This window comes from Mastigoproctus giganteus, chromosome 6 (assembly GCF_048544385.1).
Source record: "Mastigoproctus giganteus isolate SK-2022 chromosome 6, ASM4854438v1, whole genome shotgun sequence".
Taxonomy (NCBI): Eukaryota; Metazoa; Arthropoda; class Arachnida; order Uropygi; family Thelyphonidae; genus Mastigoproctus; species Mastigoproctus giganteus.
The window spans coordinates 140,171,672-140,193,207 of record NC_143580.1 but is presented as its reverse complement, the minus strand read 5'-3'; the positions used below and the strand labels follow the sequence as shown (position 1 = coordinate 140,193,207).

The 21,536-nt window shown below is 37.4% G+C and overlaps 1 protein-coding gene across 1 annotated transcript in view; it reads right to left on the bottom strand.

The window, feature by feature from the left end:
• The window catches only part of LOC150084620 (uncharacterized), a 582,065-nt gene that overhangs the window by 167,198 nt on the left and 393,331 nt on the right, over positions 1–21,536 (bottom strand). Inside the window, exon 14 of the mRNA XM_090376306.1 lies at positions 8,998–9,101. Within this exon, the coding sequence (XP_090232432.1) occupies positions 8,998–9,101 (104 nt within the window). The remainder of the gene's footprint in view (positions 1–8,997; positions 9,102–21,536) is intronic.

Below are 21,536 nucleotides of genomic sequence, written 5' to 3'. Positions count from 1 at the left end.
TCCAACTCATTGTCGATATTGTCACTAGTTCTTTAAATACTATCCAAAACGTTGGCATCACTTGGATATTCAGCTACTATGACATCATTATCAACTCCTAAAAATTCGTCAAGAACAATTTTCCCACTGATCAAACCTCGCCTGGAACTCTTCCTAAGATTGTCCAATGTCTTCTAGTAATTAATCCCAATCATCTCTATTAATTAGCATTTTAGCAAAATCTGCTTTTGTGAAATTATTCTTAATCGTTGTTTCCATCACATCTTTACTCCACACTTCTGCCGACTCTGATATGCATTTCCATAAATCTATAACAGAATCTATAGGTTGGTTGGTTGGTTTCTATTCTCAGTATAATTTTTTTCAGTATGCGCCTTTGGTAGTGCATTTTCAAATTCTTGATAATGCATTGGTTCATTGGCTGCAGTTAAGACGAATTATTCAGAAGGAAGGTTATGTTATTTTGTGTGTTATTTTTGGTTTTTAGGAGCATTAGCAACTAAGGCCACATTGCTCCGGGATATGCGGTGGTCATTCCCAGACCTTTCCGCATCCTCTGTATTTGGTGGTGATGGGCTCGAACCCCGGTCTAATCAAGAAGCGTGTGCTACGCACTGCTGCTCCTTCCCACCTGGCTACGGAGGCGCTCAGAAGGAAGGAAACAAGCTTCACACTTCTAAGTTTCAAAATTACCGTGTGAAGGTGGGCAAGACAGTTGTCGACAATCAATTGTGATTTTTCTGTTTTCTTTCATCATCATCTTTCTATCGAAATTTAAAATCCACTATTCAAAAATTTTGCTTGTCATTTAAGGTTTTTTTGTTGTAGTCCAACTCTAATGGCTTTACTCCTTTGAAACATTGGGGTTATTTACTTTTGCCTATTACCAAAAGCTTCAGTTTATTATTACCAGCCATATTTGCAACCAAGAGTGTAATTCTCTCCTTACTACTTTTATCACCTAAACATTTAAAAAATAGACATGTTTCATCAACGTTGAATATGTCTTTGGACTTGTAGTCCTTCATAATTTTTTTCAAAAGTGTTTCTTTCCTATGGGTATAGTCTTTCAATTGCAACTCCACTTCCATCAGAAATAACTTTTTCGAGTGAGCCATGATGCTCTTTAAATTTGTCCAGTCGACCAGAACTGGTTTGAAATGTTTTGTGCACCAAAGAAGATGTGTACTCCATAGCCTTTTCTTTTATTAAAGCACTGATATCAGCATGTTTTGATATCAAATGATGTCAAAATTTTTGATGTCTCGAATCAATTTCATCCACTTAAAAATTGCTTCATCTACACCTTCCCAAAGGCAAAATTTCGTATGCTTCCAACTGGGTCCAGTTTCCTCAAACAGTTTGAGAATCGAAACAGGGTTTTTCAGAATGGTTGAAACACTACTGGTAGGGACATCAAATTTTAAAGCAATTTCTTTTTTTTTTAATGCCACGATCTACACTATTAAGCACTTCCACTATTTCACACTACACTCAAGGATTCCCTCTTAGACACTGTAAGGTTACTTGTGCAGCAGTTAAAACAAAACTGGGATCACTTGTAGCTACCATGTAAACAGAGACAGCTGAAATTTAGTGAACCTGTGGATAACTCATTTCTTCAAAACAACAGATGAATTTCTGAGATAAAGAAAATCACTTTCTCCTAATTCTCTAATAGGATGCTTATGGTAGAAAACAGGTTGACCAGAGCCAAAAAGCCAGCATCGGGACTATGCCTTAATCTTTGCCAATGGCTGTGGACAGCTGACAAGCAGGATTTCTCAGCATAGTAGTGTATAAGTTGTATAGGTTTCACTTCTTTTTAGCCATTGCTGATCCACTGTTGGGCAAAGACTTCTCCCAAACGTCCATCTTTTTCTATCTCGGGCCATGGTTGGCTAGTTTCCTCCTACAGGCACAGGGTTTTACAGGCACCATTAAATTGTAAAATGTTTTAGCTTTTAATTTGTGGAATTAAAGCCTTTAGCAATTAAAAGCTAAAGGGATTAATGCTTAATGCTTTTAACTCTTAATTTGTGCTTTCTACAGCATCAGCTTTATTGCCGAAAGGTCAGAGGGGCGAACAATGCATACCCAGGTCTCTCGAAATCAGTTTGTTATATGGAAATTTTCTTCATTATAGGGAAACTATTTTCAATGTAATGACTAAGGGGAAATCAAAAAAGTCTGTTTCATAGAAATTTCACTATATGGAAGTTCATTAAAGGGAGGTCCAACTGTATTCTTTTTTGATGTAACTACTGTGTTTGATTCAGTTAGGACTGAATATTTTTTAGCATTATTATACACTTATTTCATTTGTAACTCTTTATTCAGCTTAACTGAGAGTTTACTTTCAAGTAAAAATAACCTTCATGGATGATAATACTCATCTCAATGTATCAATTTGTTCTGGTATTCCCCAAAGCAGATCCTTATCTACACTGTTCTTTTTCAGTGATTTTTGTAACTTTTTTTGTCCATAAGAACTTTTGTTTATATTCAAATGGTGTGTTCTGTACCTTTGCCTCACCTAATACTGCTACCAGTAATTTTAATCATTTGCTCGAGTTCATCCATTATGAATTACTTGATTTTATTAATTATAGTGCAAAATTAATTTCCAGTGAAACTGGTAGAAAGCAAAATATATTATTTATTTTTCTTTAGAGAAATTTTTGTTTTATTATTATTATTATTATCATCATTAGCTATATGGTGCAAGGAAGCCTGAGGCTTTTGCTGCACCAGCCATAAAAAAAAATTCCTGAGTTACCCAGAGAGAGAGAGAGACAGAGAGAGAGAGAGAGGGGGGGGGAATCACCAAGAAAGAGAAGAATGATGATATCCAGCTCAAGACCCTGGGTGTGCCAAGCCCATATGTGAGCCCTTGTTCTGGAAGTTTAAATAATTCTACTTTGCTTTCTGATAACAAAGTAAAATTTTTAGGTAAAAAAAAAAAAGTAAAGTGCAGCCTTTATCAACCCACTGCAGGATGGAAGCCTCCTCAACAATTCATGTTGAGGGAAATGGACCATAATCTGCCACGCTGGTCCAGTGCGGGTTGGCAGATCGACCGTATTCAGCAGTCAGGGGCTTGAACCCCGGTCTACTCAAAGAGCGTGTGCTACTGCACTCCTGCTCCTGCCCACTCGGCTACGGATCTTGCAACGTAAACTTTCTTTGTCTTTCCATGTTTGCTTTATAAGATAGGAAATACTTGGGGCTTTTTGGCTTTTTAATTTTTGTGATTTTTTATTAAGTTATTTTGTCAATAATTTTATTAATAGTTATTTATATTACCCCCTTTACTAAAAGACTTAGATAAATCATTATTAGAAGCACTTACTTTTCAGGTTCTTGTTGACCATTCAGATACCATTTACAGCTACTCCCCGGCTTGCATAATAGTCGACTTACGGAAATTCAACTTTACGTAAGTTTTCGCTGGCCGGTACAAACTTAAACAAATGGTGAAAACGTATTTTGCATCCAGTAGGAACAAATGGAGGTATCGGGAAAACATTGTAATGTGAACCCAATAACACTTTGTTTTCTTTTGGTAATTCATTCCAAAATCTCGGAAGTTGAAATTTTCTCTATCATATGTTCCATTATAAGAATCAATTTTGAATGCCTTTGTGATATTTTTCTAAACCACATTTCTGGAGGTCACTACCACAAAACAATAAAAACAATTTGCACTTTCCGGTTTATTGGGCTTTTCTGTTAGCACAATCTATTATAAATGGGTATTAAACTTGATCTTATTGCATTTGCGATAATACCGATAACTGGAATTGTGTGGATTTTTACATTACTGTATTATGGTGAAATGAGTTCCCCCTCACTGAAATCTTCAATCATATAAAAAACAAATTTTCAGAATCCTCTCTTCATTCCTATTTACTTATTACAATGGTGAAGGGACCAACGGAAAGTGCAAGTGCTGGCAGTGCTAGGAAACCAAATAAAATTGATTTAGAAATGAAGATGATTAATTAAGAAGTATGAAGCAGGACAAAGTTTGTCATCTATTGCACGGAATTAGGTCTCACTGCTTCAATAGTGAATACCATTTTAAGGGACAGTTCGCGGATAAAAGAACGTGTTAAAGGATCAATGCATTAAAGATCAACAGTGATCACAGAGTTCAGGTGCTATATCGAAGATTGTTGTTATTGTTATGGGGGTTTAATGGCACATAAGCTGCTATGGCTATAATGTGACTAAATATATATGGAAGATGGAAAAGCTATTAATAATATTGATGGAAAATCAGATTCAGAAGTGAGTGCCCCCAAGTCTAATGGCCATAGAAGCAAAAGCAACAAGTATTTATGAGATAGTAAGGATAAGTATGGCGAACCTCAAGCCAAGTTCATGGCAAGCAACGGGTGGTTTAATAGGTTCAAGCATTGCGCTGGTTTCCGAAACATTAAAGTATGCGGTGAAGTAGCCAGTGGCGATTCTGCAGCTGCAGAGACATTTTGTGATGTGTTGGGAAAAAACCCCTTCTAAATCTACACAGCCCTCAACTTCCACAGCAGCGTGCTCATCAGCTGGAGAGTTAATTCTGGCAACGATGCTCAAAAGGTAAAACTTGCTGACGTTATGTCTGTCTCCTCCTCTCCTTTTGAAATTTTTGTAATTTTTCCTACACATGAGATAAAAAATTGAATAATTAATTCTATTTCCATGTTCGCCAAAGATTTCTTTTTTGCTTCAATCAAATTCAGCTTGCATAGTTGCGAGTGCTGCATAAGCATTTAAGGAAATTCTGACTTATGCAGAGTTCCGCAGAATGCAACCCTTACGTAAGTCGGGAAGGGGCTGTACTTAATATAACTAGTATTTAACAATAATTAGCACATCATGTAAAATACTAGTACAGAAATACCTCGCACAGCGCGGTTAATTCGTGCCAAAAAAATACCGCACTATGCGAAGCCATGCTGATCGGGTATTATTAGTATGTATTTTAATGTAATGCGTTCCGACAGTTTGATTATATGGGTTGAGTTGCAAAAATATATAGGTGTTTGTTTACCATAAATTGATGCACATGAAGTTTTTGCAAAAAAAGAAATTAAAATGATAAAAATGAAAAATACTAGTAAGTACAGCAGAAATGATTTTTATTGCAGCATGTACATACCAAAAGAATATAAGTGAAGTGTGTACTGCATTTTTATTTTGAAAAATAACTGATCAGCTTAGTTTGCAGTTTTTCCCTTCTTTTTATCTGCATACATCTCTTTATAACATCGAATGTCATTTTGCAACGCCTGCCTTACTTTCATACTTCGTTCGATGTTTGGATCTAGAACTCTCAGTGCCATTACATTTCTTCTTTCCACTCATATTTGCATATAGAGGTGTAACATTTTTAAAAAATAATCTTCAATAAAAATACACAGCAAAAAATATTTGTACAGCTTACGCATAGTAGTCAGTATATAATGGGAGTTGCGACAACAGTCAGCATGGCCTTGAATCCATAACGCATTGGCCTACGTCCTGGCATTATAATAAATACATACATATCAAATGTATTGGTGCGTAATGCAGTTAATTTTTGTTCAATTTGTAAACCGAAGCATAACGAAATCGTGCTATGCGAGGTATTCCTGTATTAAGCAATTATAACTAGTAAATCAATGAAGATCACAACTAACTGTAATGAATATCTTCACAATTTCTAACTAGAGAGAAAGCAAAAAAACCAACTCTGTTGTAGACAGAAGCACTTGTTATACAGAACATATCTGCATATCTTATAAAAGTACCTGATGAAGTCACTAAAACAGTAAATTTTTTAAAGGACCAGTTGCCAAATGCCTAGCTTTTTTCTCAGCTTTGCGAAGAAATGAGTAAGTCAAGATTTTTCCATGCAAAACCCAATATAGTTCAGTGAACTATGTTGAGTTTTGCATGGAAAAATCTTAACTTGAATGTTTGAACTGGAAGAACTTTAAATTTTTCTGGATTAAATTTCCAACATGTGAGACTGCATGCACAACTGGAAATGGCTATGTAAATTAGCATATACTGGAGATATCTTTGCTCATTTGAACATTCTCTTTTCGATCTTCTCTGGCTTAAAATCTCTCTACCTCATTCTGTCAAATACCGTTATCCCAAATCCACTAATCACTTGGAACTCTTTGACTTCCTCTCTTTGAAACTAGACTTTCTCCAGTCCAACTTTCCTAACAGTGAGGTAATTTTCCTCGGTGATTTTAATATTCACAAGTCCAGCTGACTTCCGTTTTCTCGTCGCACAGACCCAGCTGGTCGAGATGCCGAGGCTTTTGCAATTACTAATGACCTCGCACAGATTGTTTATTTACCTACCAGACTGAAACATTTTCTCATCACATCCATGCCTCATATATTGACCAATGAAACAAAAGAATAAATAAATAAGGCACACTGCCAACAAGGTTGCAGCTGTTGGAAAGGCGCAAATGCCAAGGATTGCTGAGACATTATCTCTGAAAGCACTTAGGCATTTAATGGCTCTGAAAAGCAAAGGTGGTTGAATTAAGTCATGCCCACTATCTTCCTTTTATCAAAATTTCTCATTCACTACTAATATAATATCATCATTGTAGGTTGCTGTCCCATCTGGGGTTAGTGATCAGCATCTGTTGTAAGGGGCAGACATCTGGTGAGTATAGGCCTGGCAAACCCAGGGTCCTGAGCTGGATTTCATCATTTTTCTCTTATATAATAATAATACTAATAAACATCATGAAATAATTGTTCCACAGTTTTGCCTGTCCATTCCTTCAAATTATCCAGCCATGATATTCTTCTTTCTCTCACCACTAGTATTTCCAGTCAGAATGATTTGTGGCACTGCATATTCTCTTGATGTCTCATAATGTGACCAAAAAAAGAAGTTTTTTGTTTCTTGATTAGAGACATCAATTTCCTTTCTTTGCTGACTGATCTCAACACTTCCATATTTGTAACTTTAGCTGTCCATGGAATACTTAATATTCTTCTATATATGTACATTTTGAATGCCTCCAATTTCTTAACTGTTGCTTTCTTTAATATCCAAGTCTCACAACCATAGAGTAGTGTGGACCAGATGCAACACTCGATTACTCTTAGTTGAAGATTTAGATCCAATTGCAGATTACATAAAACACCTTTCATTTTGCAAAAGGCCGATCTTGCTATTTCAACTCTTCTTTTAATTTCAGTCGAATCATCCCTTTTGTCATTATTTTGTCTTCCTAAACAGACATAACTGCTAGCTTTTTCAATCAGTCTCCCAATGACCATAAGTGTGAGATTTGTATAATTCTTGGGGCCAACTACCATCCATTTAGTCTTACTGGGATTTATCCGAAGAACCATCTTATTACTTTTTGCATTAACTATTTCAATGAGCGTGTGAAGTTATTTGTTATTTTGGTTTTTTTTAGGAGCATTAGCAACTAAGGCCACATTGCTCCGGGATATGCGGTGGTCATTCCCTGACCTTTCCGCATCCTCCGTATTTGGTGGTGACAGGCTCGAACCCCGGTCTAATCAAGAAGCATGTGCTACACACTGCTGCTCCTTCCCACCTGGCTACGGAGGCGCCGAGCGTGTGAAGATCAAATCACATCCTGCAATGATAACTGTGTCATTGGCATAGCAAATATTATTGATGACTATTCCATTTAAAACCATTCCTTCTGCTCTATCTTCCAATGCCTCGATAATTTTTTCACAATAGAGATGGAATGCACCTATATTGAACACCTCTATCATAATTTCTTCTGTCAGCTCATCTTCCACGCTCACCATGGCACTCTGCTTATAGTACAGATTCTCGATTATTTGGATGTCTTTTCTGTCTAGGTTTATCTGGTGCAGGATTGCAAACAATTTTCTGTGTTGAACTTTGTCAAAATATAATCTATTCAGCGGTTCCCAAACTGTGCACCGCAGCAAACTCACAGGGGCGGGCGCTGCTGGATATTTAAAATTTTCGAAGTAAACACAGCGATACTCGACATCTGTCGGACATGGCGTGAACTATTAGCTCGAGGTAGTTCAGAGTTTCAATATTACTTATTAAGCTGTTTGGACCTAACTACTTAATAAATGAGCCGTTAGATATTTCTTTTGGCATAGAGGCGCTGTGAAAAAATTACTGAGACACTAAGGGTGCTCTGAACTGAGAAAGTTTGGGAATCTCTGAATTATACCTATATGTTAAAAATCATAAAAATCCCCAATATAATATACCTATACATTAAAAATCATAAAAATCAACAATAAAATATACCTATATGTTAAAAATCAACAATATAATATACCTATATATTAAAAATCAGTTGTCTCAGGGGGGACAAAGAAATGACAGAAATTAAATATTAAGGAATAAGATGTCGTCAGGTAGGGTTGAACTTTGGAAGGCCACAAACCATTGTAATACCAATAATTTTTTCATCCCCCAAAAACCAACTTTTGCCCCCGTTGAGAATCTATGTTATGGATTTAGATAATATATATAATATATATATTCATTTATATATATTTATTTAATATATATAAATGTCACAGAAACATAAATCATTCAATTGCTGCCAAAATAACAACACTAGAAAAAAAGTGATGACACTGTTGTTTTCAGCTTACAAAATACATAAGTTTAGTATACACAAACTTTTTTTTTTCTAGATATACAGTGTTATAAAAGAAATTTTCATACATTTTTTTAAAAGTGTTCAGAATTAATTCCACTAGTGTGGTCCTTTACAATAGCATAGCGAGTGAAAAATATTATACCATTACCTAAATCACCATTATGCAAATCAATATTTTGATAATGGTATAAGATTTTTCACCATCAATAAACAAAATGAGGCACAATGCACTTTCACTGACTACTAATGTCTATTTCATGATCGTACTCCACAAAAAATTCATGTTTATTTGAAGTGATATATGAGGAGCTCTGAATTATGATTACATATTAAGATATACCTGAAGGTTTCCTCCACAGTTATGAAGGACATGAAGGGCATATTCCTTATTCCTTCCTCCTCCTGGTATGGACACACAGCAAGCAAGTTCCAAATAGATCTCCACTACAAATTATTTGAATAATATTAGCACAAAAAAAAAAAAAAAAAAAAAGGCTATATTAAATTAAGTAAACGTCTTCTGCAAACGGTGTGTTTGCAGCAGACATCATAAATCTGGATATTATAAGAACAATGACAACAGCTGAATCAGTAGTGTTTTGGATAAAAGGGTTTCACCTGTATTATTGTTATTTTGGATATATGTAATCAAACCCAGCTGTAAGCATTCCCCTACTATTCTTTTTGACTCTTTTAACAGAAAAACTCATAGATTAAACAAAGTACCCGCCAAATTTCCAATGTTAATAATTTTCCAATGTTAAAGTGGAACCTTATTTCTACTTTCTTAACTAACTTCCATGGCATTCTGTGATCCACATGAATAACAAATATCATACAAAAATCAATCACAGAATCTAGGATATCTAGGATTCTGTGATTACGTAATTTTCATAGCATGTGTCACAGAAGTATATACATTCAGTCCTCATACAGCACGATAGTTGTGTTCCTAGAAACCCTCATGCAATGCAAAATCGTGCAATATAAACAACAGGCCCTATGGGAAAAATAGGGTTAGGTGCTGGCCACCCAAGATTGAACACACATTTGTAACCAAAACACACAATAAATTATCGTAATAAAATACGTAAGTATTTTATTTGTATATTTTTTTTTTATCTTTATCTCTTAATATAGTATGTTCTCCATAAAGTTGATGTAACTACTCATAATTTTCAGTTGGCATTTTCTTTAGTTTTGTTTAAAATTTGGGGTTGATTCGCTGTTCGATTCTTTTGTCTGTCATTTTACCTGCAAACTGCTAAAACATAAGGTAATGAGAATCTGTCTCATTGCAAAGCAAATGAGTGTGATGGAATGAGACTTGGCAAACAACTAGGGAAAGGTTCCAGGTCAACTGCTGCACTTTGGTTGGATTATTCCTCTTCTTTCCCTCCTGTTTGTGATTTAGGTTAGAGAGGACCAAACCATGGTCCTCTCTAACCTAGAGAGGACCATGTGACACCCTTGAAACTTTTCCTAGTTCCAAACTTTGGTCCCATTTTTCTCCCACCCTCTTCATTTGGCATTTCATATTTCAAAAGATCAGATGTGTATCATTTTTTGGAAATGCTCCCTCTTTTTTTTCTGTTTAGCATTTAAATTAGGCCAAAACGTGCAACATTTTCTGAAAATCTGTTATGTCAAACAACAGTCTTTCAGAGAATACAAAATTTAATGTCTCACCTGAATTTAATCTTGGTGCTTTTTGAGGATGGCTGTGACTTAAAATTCCTTGGTATCAAACTTTTGAACTTTTCATGTTCAATTTCATTCAATGAGGTATTTCGGTTAGATTTTTTTTAAAGATGTCATGTGATTAGGTTTCTATTTGGTTGGATATTTCAATTTAAAGCAATGGGTTTTTATAAGAGATTTCGTTCACTTTTAATTTATGAGTTTTTGGGATGGTTTTTTCATTTTTATATACATTAGAAGGGATTTTATGCATAACATGCTTTTTTTTATTAAAACAACAAACACAGAAGGTATCACAATTTATAATAACTTAGTACCATATATGGGTTGATGGTTGAGAAGTTGAAAGAAGATACTTATTGACATTAGACTTAAATTTCTAAAGATTCTAATTTTCAGGAAATACATGCAAAGTGAGGTCGTTTCACAAAACGGAAGTTGAAGGAATAAATGAGGAAGAAGAAGAGTTGGTTCCATAAATTTGAAGTTGGACAGTAAAAGGATGCTCACTGGTTGCAGCATTTGTTCAGACTGGTTTGGTAGAAAGTGGGGGGAATTATAGAAGCCAATTCAGAAGAAACAGTTCCCATAGAAAAGGCATGCTGCAGAAACAAAGTTTACAGGACAAAGTGGAGTGACACTGAAAAAGATGGGTCATTAATTAACCCAACTGTCCTCCTTTGAAAGGAGTCTAGAAGTCTGAGAGAGCTTGGAGGAACACTGCCCCAGATGTGAGAGCAATATTCCATGGGGATTTGATATTTGTATAGAGTGAACAGCTGTTTTGAAGGAAAGTAATGCTGAGAGCAAAAATCTCCTTCTCAGGAGATATAAAATGGGACTGAGTTTTAGAAGAATTGAAATTAACTAATTATCTTTGACCCACTGGAGATCAGCATTTAGGGAACTGTTACTGGATATTCGAGAAGTTGAAGCTATTTGTGCAAGGCAAGTATTCTCAAACTGGATGGTGGAATGCAATGTGCTATGAATAGAATTTCCAGTCAATGGAAATTTGTTATTAATATACAAGAGCAAAAAAGAGTGGGAGAAAGATTTTTTTTTTTTTTTTTTTTGGAGAATTAACAACTAAGGCCATATTGCTCCGGGGATATGCGGTGGTCATTCCCTGACCTTTCCGCATTCTCCATATTTGGTGGTCATGGATTCAAACCCCGGTCTAATCAAGAAGCGTGTGCTACGCACTGCTGCTCCTGCCCACCTGGCTACGGAGGCGATGAGAGAGAGAACTGAACCTTGGGGAATATCAACATGAGTGGAGAAGTTAGCAGACAGAGAGCTGTCTATCATCACCCACAGTGAGTGGTCAGAGAGAAAACTGAATATCAATTAAAAAACAGTTGGCAAACCATAAGATGGAAGCTTATTTAGAAGATCTTTATGACAAATACAATCAAAAGCCTTTGAAATGTCAAGAGCAACTGCTTGAGTTTCACCAAACTTTTCCATTGAATTTGTCCATAGATGGCTAACACAAGACAAAATATCACCAGTGGACTGACACTGATGGGATCCGTACTTGTGACCATTGAGCAGATGGAAAGTTCCTAGATAGTTTAAGAGTTGACAGTTAATTAATTTTGCAATTACTTTAGAAAGAGTAGAAGTGCAATGGGATGTTAATTGGATGGGAGGGATTTGCCACTCGTTTTAGTAACTGGATGGATATGAGCAAATTCCCAAGCAGAAGGAAAAATCTATAAATCTATATTCTACAGCATAACTATTCTAGAAGAAACATCAGATCTTATGATTGAGGATTTATTCAGCTCCAACAGTTCTGATTGAAGAGGGATTACTAAACATTCAAACCAAGAAAGGCATAATTAGCAAGAGATTTCACACATAAATTAAAATTCTTTCTACTACCGCCCTATATGATATTTGGACAAGATCAAATATCCAGTTCCAATACGAACAAAATAAAGACTTCCTAGAAGCAACAATGTGTTTCTGAAACAATTTTGTCACCTCACCTTTTTAATCTTTATGCCGAAGATACCATGCATGAAGCTTTGGAAGATTTAGAGACTGGGATCAAAATTGGAGGACTGAAGATAAACAACCTTCATTACACAGATGTGCTAATTTTTAATTCTAAGGATCACCTTAAAGAAACTCTGAGGAGAGTATGTGAAGCAAGTAAGAAAAAAGGATTGTTTCTAAATGTGTGTAAAACTGAAATTATGGTGATTAGTGATAATCTCGGTTCCAGTAAAGTGAAGGTTAATGAAGATATCGAAGAAGTTGATGAATTTGATTATTCAGGATCAAGAATACATAAAAATAGTGACTGCTCAAACAATGTAAAGAGATGACAGGCAATTGCTAAAACATTGGTCGCTGATCTGATAAAATTATGGAGAGATCATGATCTGCCCCTAAAGATGAAACAGAATTATTGATTCATTAATTTTTCCAGTTGTCACTTATGGATGTGAAGGACGGAATCTGAAAAGAGTTGACAGGAAGAAAATTGAGGCATTTGAAATGAGGTGTTACAGGAGAATACTGCGTATTTCTTACTTGGATTGAAGAACAAATGAGTGGGTACTGAATAAAACTGGCAGGCCTAAAATTCTTCTTCATAGCATCAACAAAAGAAAACTCAAGTTTTTTGGTCATACAGTAAGAAGGGAAAACTTTCTGTATAACAGAAGGAAAAAACCAAGGGGAAGAGGTGCAGAGGAAGATCTGCAACTAGGTGGAAGGATGGGATCAGTGAACTTCTGGGCATGACACTTTGCGATGCTGCTTGTATAGCACACGATCGATACAGTTGGAGGAATTTGTTGGTGCCACAACAGCTCCTCAGGGAGCTATGTGACTGGAAGAAGAAGAAGGTGACTAATGACAGTAATCAGGGTGAGCTAATACAAAAAGACCTAGGAAATTTAGGCAGATGAACTGAGAAATGGCAATTGAAGTTTAACAATGACAAATGTAGGATATTGCATATAGGCAGCAGTAATCCCATATTAACACACCAACTGGATTCAGGGTAGTGGAAAATCAAAAAAGAACTGGGGTTAATTATGCAGTCAGATATGAATTTCTCTGAGTAGTGCAGACAGGCTGCCATTACAGCTCATGAGGTTTTGTCAAAGCTATACAGGTATTTTGCTAGCAAGACTATCCCGTTGTATAAGGCAATAGTTAGGCCACATCTTGAGTACTGCATTCAGGTCTGGAGGCTTCATTTTAGGAGGGATGTATAGCTCCTGGAATGGGTATACAGAAGGGTGAAGGGATTTGGGAACAAAAGGGTGATCTTACCAAGAAAGCTTGGTAAGGTCACCTCTCTCTCCCTTAGTAGGAAGGGAGGAGGTGTCATGCTGTCAATTAAGAAAAACATAAAATCAAAAGAAGTGCATCCAGTTGATATAGATAAACAGTGCACTGTTGAGTCACTCTGATGTGACATAAGCACTGCAAAAGCAAAAATAAGAGGAGTATATTCTAGGCCTAATGATGCGAATGAGTACAATTGTATAGAGAAATAACAGTAGGCTAGTAAATCAGAATGTCTTATAATGGGGGATTTTAACTTCCGAGATATCGACTGGAATTTGTGGGTTGGTCACTCACACACTAGTAAGACTTTTGTGGATTTATTGGATGATTGTTTTCTGCAGCAGCATGTTCGAGAGGCAACCAGAGAGGGTAACACTCTTGATCTGATTATCAGCAGTGATCATTTGTGTATTAAGACTTTACAGATAAAGGAACCAATTGGTGGCAGTGATCACCAATTGGTATACTGATGTGGGATTTACTTAAAGATATAATTACCATCAGGGGTAAAGGAAAGGGTTTTTGCTTCGGTAAAGGTGAGTACAGTGGTCTCAGACAGTTTTTAAATTCTGTACAGTGGGATCAACTGCAACAGTAAATTCTAAGTGGGAAGCATTCAAGGAATTAATCGTGGAAGCTACTAAACGTTTCGTACATATTAAGAAATATTGTTTAAGGTTTAGGCCTAAATGGTTATCAAATGAACTAATGAGACTCGTGACAGAGAAGAAAAATGCATGGGATGCATAAAAATTATGAAGCGACTCAGAAGCCTATGGCAGATATAAGCTAGTCTGTAATCAGGTCACAAAGCAGGTTAGGGAGGCGAAGGAAGATTACGAGAAATCTTTGGCAAAGGATGCTAAGAAAAACAGCAAGGATTTCTTTACTAATATAAACTCTAAAAGGAAGGGGATGATTCTGATTGGTCCACTTGATATCGATGGTTCGACTATTGATGATCCTGCTCAGATAGCAAACAAATTGAATGAGTATTTTGCATCTACATTCACACATGAGGAGTTATTAAGGTTTGAAAACGGCAGAAGGTTATAAAATTGTAGCAGGGTGCTTAATGATTTTGTAATAACTGAGAGCAAAGTGGAGGAGAAATTGTTGAAGTTAAACATAAGAAAGGCACCCGGGGTGGATGGAATCTATCCAGTTATATTAAAGGAGGCGGCAAAGCAACTAAGCAAACTCTAAGCCATAATTATGAGTACATCCTTGGACTCAGGGGAGTTCCCCACGAACTGGAGATGTGCAAATGTGTCCCCAATTCACAAAGGGGGATCGAAGGGTGACACGAGTAATTACAGACCAGTTAATTTAATTTCTGTTCCGGGTAAAATAAGGGAGTCACTGGTTAAAGATGCATTGCAGGATCATCAAGACAAGCCTGCAGCAATAATTCAGACACAGCATGGGTTTGATAAGGGAAATTCTTGTCTGACAAATTTGATAGGATATTATGATGTGTTTACAAAGGAACTGGATGCAAAAAATAATTTTGATATCATATATTTGGATTTCAGGAAAGCTTTTAACACTGTTGGGCATGGAAGACTATTGTACAAATTGGAGCAGAATGGTATTAAGGGTAAGTTGCTACAATGGATAAAAGGATGGTTGAGTGGGAGAAGACAGAGGATGGTAATCAATGAGTGCTGCTCTTCTTGGACTAATGTTATTAGTGGAGTCTCACAGGGTTCGGTGTTGGGTCCACTGTTGTTTTGTATATTTATCAATGATATTGATCAAGGTATATCAGGCTTAGTGTTGAAGTTTGCAGATGATAGAAAGGTTGGCAGGGTTGTTAATGACAGTAATGGCAGTGTGCTATTGCAACAGGATCTCGAAAATTTGGGCAGATGGGCTAAGAAGTGGCAACTGAAGTGTAATCTTGACAAATGCGAAGTACTGCATATGGGTAGAAGTAACCCCAGAGAAACGTACCAACTGTGTGGTACTACACTTAAGGTGGTAGAAAATGAAAAAGACCTGGGAGTAATTGTGCAGTCACATATGAACTTTTCTGAGCAATGCAGACAGGCAGCCAGGGGAGGTCATGGGGTTTTGTCAATAATATATATAGGAATTTTGCTAGCAGGGAAAAGGAGGTAATTAGTTGTTGTTTGGTTTTTAGGAGCATTAGCAACTAAGGCCATATTGCTCCGGGATATGCGGTGGTCATTCCCTGACCTTTCCGCATCCTCCGTATTTGGTGGTGACGAGCTCGAACCTCGGTCTAATCAAGAAGCGCGTGCTACGCACTGTTGCTCCTTCCCACCTGGCTACGGAGGCGCCTTAGGAGGTAATTGTCCCTCTGTATAAGGCAATGGTCAGGCTATGCCTTGGGTGCTGCATACAGGTCTGGAGGCCTCATTTTAGGAAGGATGTAGATTTGCTTGAGCGTGTACAGAGAAGGGCAACAAGATTGGTGAGGGGAATGAAGGGATCCTCTTACCAAGAGGGGCTTAAGTTCTGCAAACTGCAGTGGCTGGAGTCTAGGCACCTGCGCGGTGATCTGATTGAGGTGTATAAGGCCTTGAATGAGTTGAGCACGCTGAATTCTGATGGGATCCTTCCACTTGTTCAGATTACGAACCTAAGGGGGCATAAATTCAAATTAAGAAAAGACAGATGTAGAATAGATGTGCGGAAATTTGCCTTTAGCCAGCGGGTGGTTAATTGCTGGAACAAACTTCCATCTGTCATTGTGGAAGTTGATAGGTTAAATAAATTTAAGGAGGAACTGGACAGGCATTTGGAGGGAATGGTGTGATATTTTTTTTTTTTTGGCTGATGCTGCATAAGCTCATATACTTGCTTTCTTGTCACATGCCACTACTACTACTACTACCACTTCAATTCTGCAAATTGCAACATCTGGAGAGAAACTGTGAGGTGATCTGGTCGAGGTACTTAAGGCTTTGAATGGATTGAGTAAGTTAATGTTATTCTTCCTCTTGCTCAGACTACACATATATGAGAGGGCATAAATTTAAATTGAAAAAGGATGGTTGCAGGATAGATATGTGGAAGTTTACCTAGGTGCCAGTGGGTAATGTATTGTTGGAACAAATTACTTCCATTTGTTGCGAATGTGGGTAGTTACAATACATTGAAGGAAGAACTAGACAAACTGTTGGAGTGGGGATGGATAGGTGATGTAGGAGGTTTTTTTTTTGCTGATTGATTTCTTACATCATTTGCTAATATAATATTAATATACATATTAAAATAATATGAAATCATTTTTTTAAGTATAATTTTCACCTTAATAATGGTTGCTGTAAGACCCACATTTTAGAAGTGGGTCTTGCATTTTAGAAGTCTTGTATCAACCAGTTCACTCACAAGATATGTATGACTCACAGAGAAATTTCTGTGTGCAATTCCCTCATTAGGAGCTTATTGCTTGTATACACTGGATATATGCTTAGGTCAGCAGTTCCCAAACTGTGCGCCACGGTATATTTTAAATTTTTTGAGGGAAATACAGCGATACTCGGCATCTGTCGGACACCACGCAAACTACTAGCTCGAGGTAGTTCTCAGTTTCAATGTTAGATCGGGCTACATTCCTTTCAATGACATTCTCGAATGTTTGAGATATGTTTTTGCTTACTTGTACTTTTGGCTACGCCAGTAACTTCTCGTAATTTCTTGTTTCTTAGATTTTGTATATAAATACCTGTCAACTCTCAGGGTCCTTCCGTAATCGAAATAACTGAAGGGTGTTTTGATCAAGTGTCTGCAGGGTCTAGTGAAATTCAGTGAATTATTTTGCTGATTTTCAGTCCTTGTGCAAAAAATGGAAAAGTTTTTGAACATTAATAAGAAGAGTGGGAGTGAAAAAAAGGATGACGAACCACAGACCAGTGACAAAGTTGTGAAGAAACGGAATTTTGATGATACTTATCTAGACTTTGGTTTTACTTTGGTCGATGTCAATCATGAAGAGCGTCTGCAGTGTCTGAAAGTTTGGGCTCCAGAGGACATGCTTCCAAGTAAACGAAAATGGCACTTACAGATTAATCATCCTAACATGGCTAGTAAGTAAATGCCGCGATTATTTTACCAGAAAGTTAAAAGAATTGAAAGAACAAAAAGGTACACTTTTTTAAACAAGCATCAATACCAAGCAATGCTGGAGTGCCTTGACTGAAGCAGTCGTGGTTTTTGTGAGCTCCTTTATAAAAGTGTTATTTACAGTGAAATCATGGAATTTTGAATTGGCAAAGGTCTCAAATGATAGAAGGAAGTAAACTGGAATTACAGGCGACTTTTCATGAGATTTAAACAATTATTTTAAGAACTAAGGACTTTTTGAGTTTTCATATGTAAAGCTGTATGGTAACATGCTAGCCCTATGTGTATCGCTATGTATAGCTATATGTGAATTTCATTAGAGTGGACGAAGCACTTGGGAAGCATTAATAGTAAATTTAAATAGTTTCATTCTATCACTCCCATAACCTCTTGTTGCTCATATGCACGGAAATGCTATTTATGTTTAGTATAGAGTTTCTCGTTGTGCTTATTTCTCGTGTTCCCGATTGGTCGCTCTGGAAACAATAGCAACATCATATTGGCCGCCATCTTGGATCGGTACCAAGAGAGCCAGCATAAAGCCGTTTAATATTGACAGTTTGGTGCTACAAACTGTTAATTGTTCCTGTATCTATAACTGCATATAGATACAGGAACAATATTTTAATGGCCAGTTAACTGTAACATGGAGTACACACTGAAATTGGAATTGCATTCGTGTCACGTGGATGCAACGGACGCCTAGCGCTGACGAAAAGGGAAAAACAAGGGTTTTTCAGGGGAAAATTTAGAAAGGAAATACAAGTCGGATTCTTGATCAATATATATCATTAAAATGAGGAATGTCCGCTCTATTTAAGAAACCACTCGGAAAAATTTTTGGACAAGTTGAATAAAAGCTATAAGCGTCCGAACATGGCTCATCATCAATCACGTGGTATTCCTGTTTGCATTTATTAACTCCTGTGATGAGAGTATGGCCCTGGTATAAACTGTATTTTATCCTACTGAGTGTGATTACCGATGTTATCTCTATATGTGGGATAGCCCAAAACTTAATCTGGGCATAAATCAGGATCCTTAACTGCATGAACTTGTGTCAGGTACCAAACACCTTCATTCTGTGTCGCAAACCTCAGGGGCTCACATCTGGTGAGTATGGGCTTGGCATACCCAGGGTCCTGAGCTGGATATCATCATTCTTCTCTTCTTTTCTTGGTGATTCCCTTCTACTTCTCTCTCTCAGGGTAATTCAGAATTTTTTTTTTTTTTTTTTTTTGGCTGGTACAGCATAAGCCTCCGACTTCCTTGCACCATATGGCTAATAATAATAATATAACAATATAATCTCAACACTTAGATGATTTACAGAGCTTCTTAATGTACCGTTGTATAATCAACTTAATTGTGTCGAGATTATAAAATAGGTTGAAATAAGTTAATTGAATGAATACGGAATTGTTAAAATTTGCTCAAGGAAGTAGAAGTGCACTACCTCGTCCCTCGTTGTCATTTGAAAAATTGAAATTTAAAATAATAGTTTATTTCATATTATTTTAAATTTCAATTTTTCAAATGACAACCAGGGATAAGGTAGTGCATTTCTACTTCCTTGAGCAAATTTTAACAATTCCGTATTCATTCAATTAACTTATTTCAACTTATTTTAAACTTCAACTTAAACTTCATTTCCACCCCAACTTCATGTAACTAAGCAGATCAATCAAGGTGAGTACTGTCTATTAAGCTTTACTGCTATTCACACTATTAAGTCAATATAATCTCGTTAATCCGAACATCTCGGAAATTCAACATTGTCCAAAATGCCAGCAGAAATCCCCTCTCAAATGGAGGACTGTGCTGGACAAGAGACTGAGACCATTAATAATGATGACCCCAAAGAATTTGCATATAATCAGAAACCACCGCCGTCATCAAAGAAAAGAAACAAGCTACACGTGGTCACACAGCATAAACGAGAGACCAGATCTCACATTGACCCCAACAAGATCCAACCTGAGCTACAAACCCAAACAACAAAGCCACTGGAAGAGGTTCGACTCCATGATTCTACCCTGCCAGAAGGACCGGTTCCAGAACAAATCCTGTTTCTCAGAACTGAGCTTGAAAACTTGCTGAAGGAACAGAACAACCGAATTACTACATGGCTAAGAGCAAATATTGTGTCCCTATGGACTAAGATGGAAACTATTCTCCTCAAGTCTCATAGAGTCCGAAAAAGCCAACACTAAATTAGAAGCATTCCTTCAAGGCAGGGAAAATAAAATGCCACAAAGCTCCCTGACCTTTTCTGAAGCGTTGGGGACAAATGCCTGATGGCCAGACAGCAGAGACAAACTGCCACCGAGAAAGACGTTACTCCCCAAACCACCCTTAGTGGTGCTCAAGCCCACTACACCAGACACAGACAAATCAAGTGAAGATGTTAAGAAAGCTGTGATGGACTCTCTCACAGAAGACCTAAAGAGAACAAGAATAAAGTCTATCAGGAAAACCTGAAACACGGGAGTGATAATTGAAACTGTGACCAGCGATGATGCTAAATGCATCTTAGAAAATGCCAAAATACCCACCCTTGGATTGGTAGATCAACCACCAAGGCAGAAGGGCCCGTTCATCGTGGTGTATGACTTGGAAAAGGACACAACATCAACCACCATTATAGAAGAGATTTACAGACAAAACCTGCAACAAGACCTACCAGAGGTTGACCCAGCAACAGTGGTACAGCCAAAATATCAGTTAAAAAGCAGGAACGGTAGCACCATAAATTTGGTGATTGAACTAACCCCAGATGCCTGGAGAATCATAACGAGGTACCCCCGAATATACATAAACTGGGGAGCACATCGATACAGGGAGCATGTAGCAGTCCCAAAGTGCTTCTGCTGCTGCCGACTTGGGCATACAATATATATGTGTTCCCAAACTGTGACCTGCGGCCACTGTGGGGAGAAGGGACACAGTTTCAACTCCTGCCCAAACAAGGGTAAAGACCCAGTCCGTGTGAACTGCAGGGACCTGAAGATGCCGCATACACACTCCCTTCGCAATATAAACTATCCCACCTACCTGAAAGTCAAGAGCATCCACCAGGAAAGAATCAATTATGGGAATTCTGAATAAAGAATATAACAACAAGAGTCTAAAATGTATGCAAATAAATGCCCAAAGAGCATATGTAGTTGCAGACCAAATCACAAAAAGGGCAGAAGAAGAAAACTGCGATGTTCTACTAATTCAGGAACCCTACACAGTTGCAAATAAAGTCCGGGGATATCCCTTAAAGTACAAAATTGTACAGGCAGATGGTGTAACCCCCTGGGCAGCCATCATTGTGCAGAACCCGGACCTAACAATCACCAAAGTCACTCACCTCTGTTCACCTTGGGCTGCCTGCGTCCACATTGTGTCGCCCCTGGGAGAGATGTTCCTCATCTCTCTCTCTATTGTCGGCCAGGAGAGGACATAATACCAGCAACCCAGTACCTCAACCAAGGGAGAGCCAATGTGGCAGCTTTAGTGTCCGGACACGTTTTATCGTGCTCTTGATTTTTAATGGAATTTAGTAGTTTAAAATGTGCATATAGTTCAAAAAAGTGTTCAAGCTGAAAGAACTTAATTGGAGGATTCCCTAGGTGAGACTATTTTTACATTCCACCAGGAATTTAGTAAACTACCAGCGTTTTTATCTGTGTCCTTTGTTGCCAGACCTACAGTGGTCACCATGTGGCTGGCAGCAAGGCCATAGAGAGGCACTGATATAAAGCAGTGGCCACGTCGGTA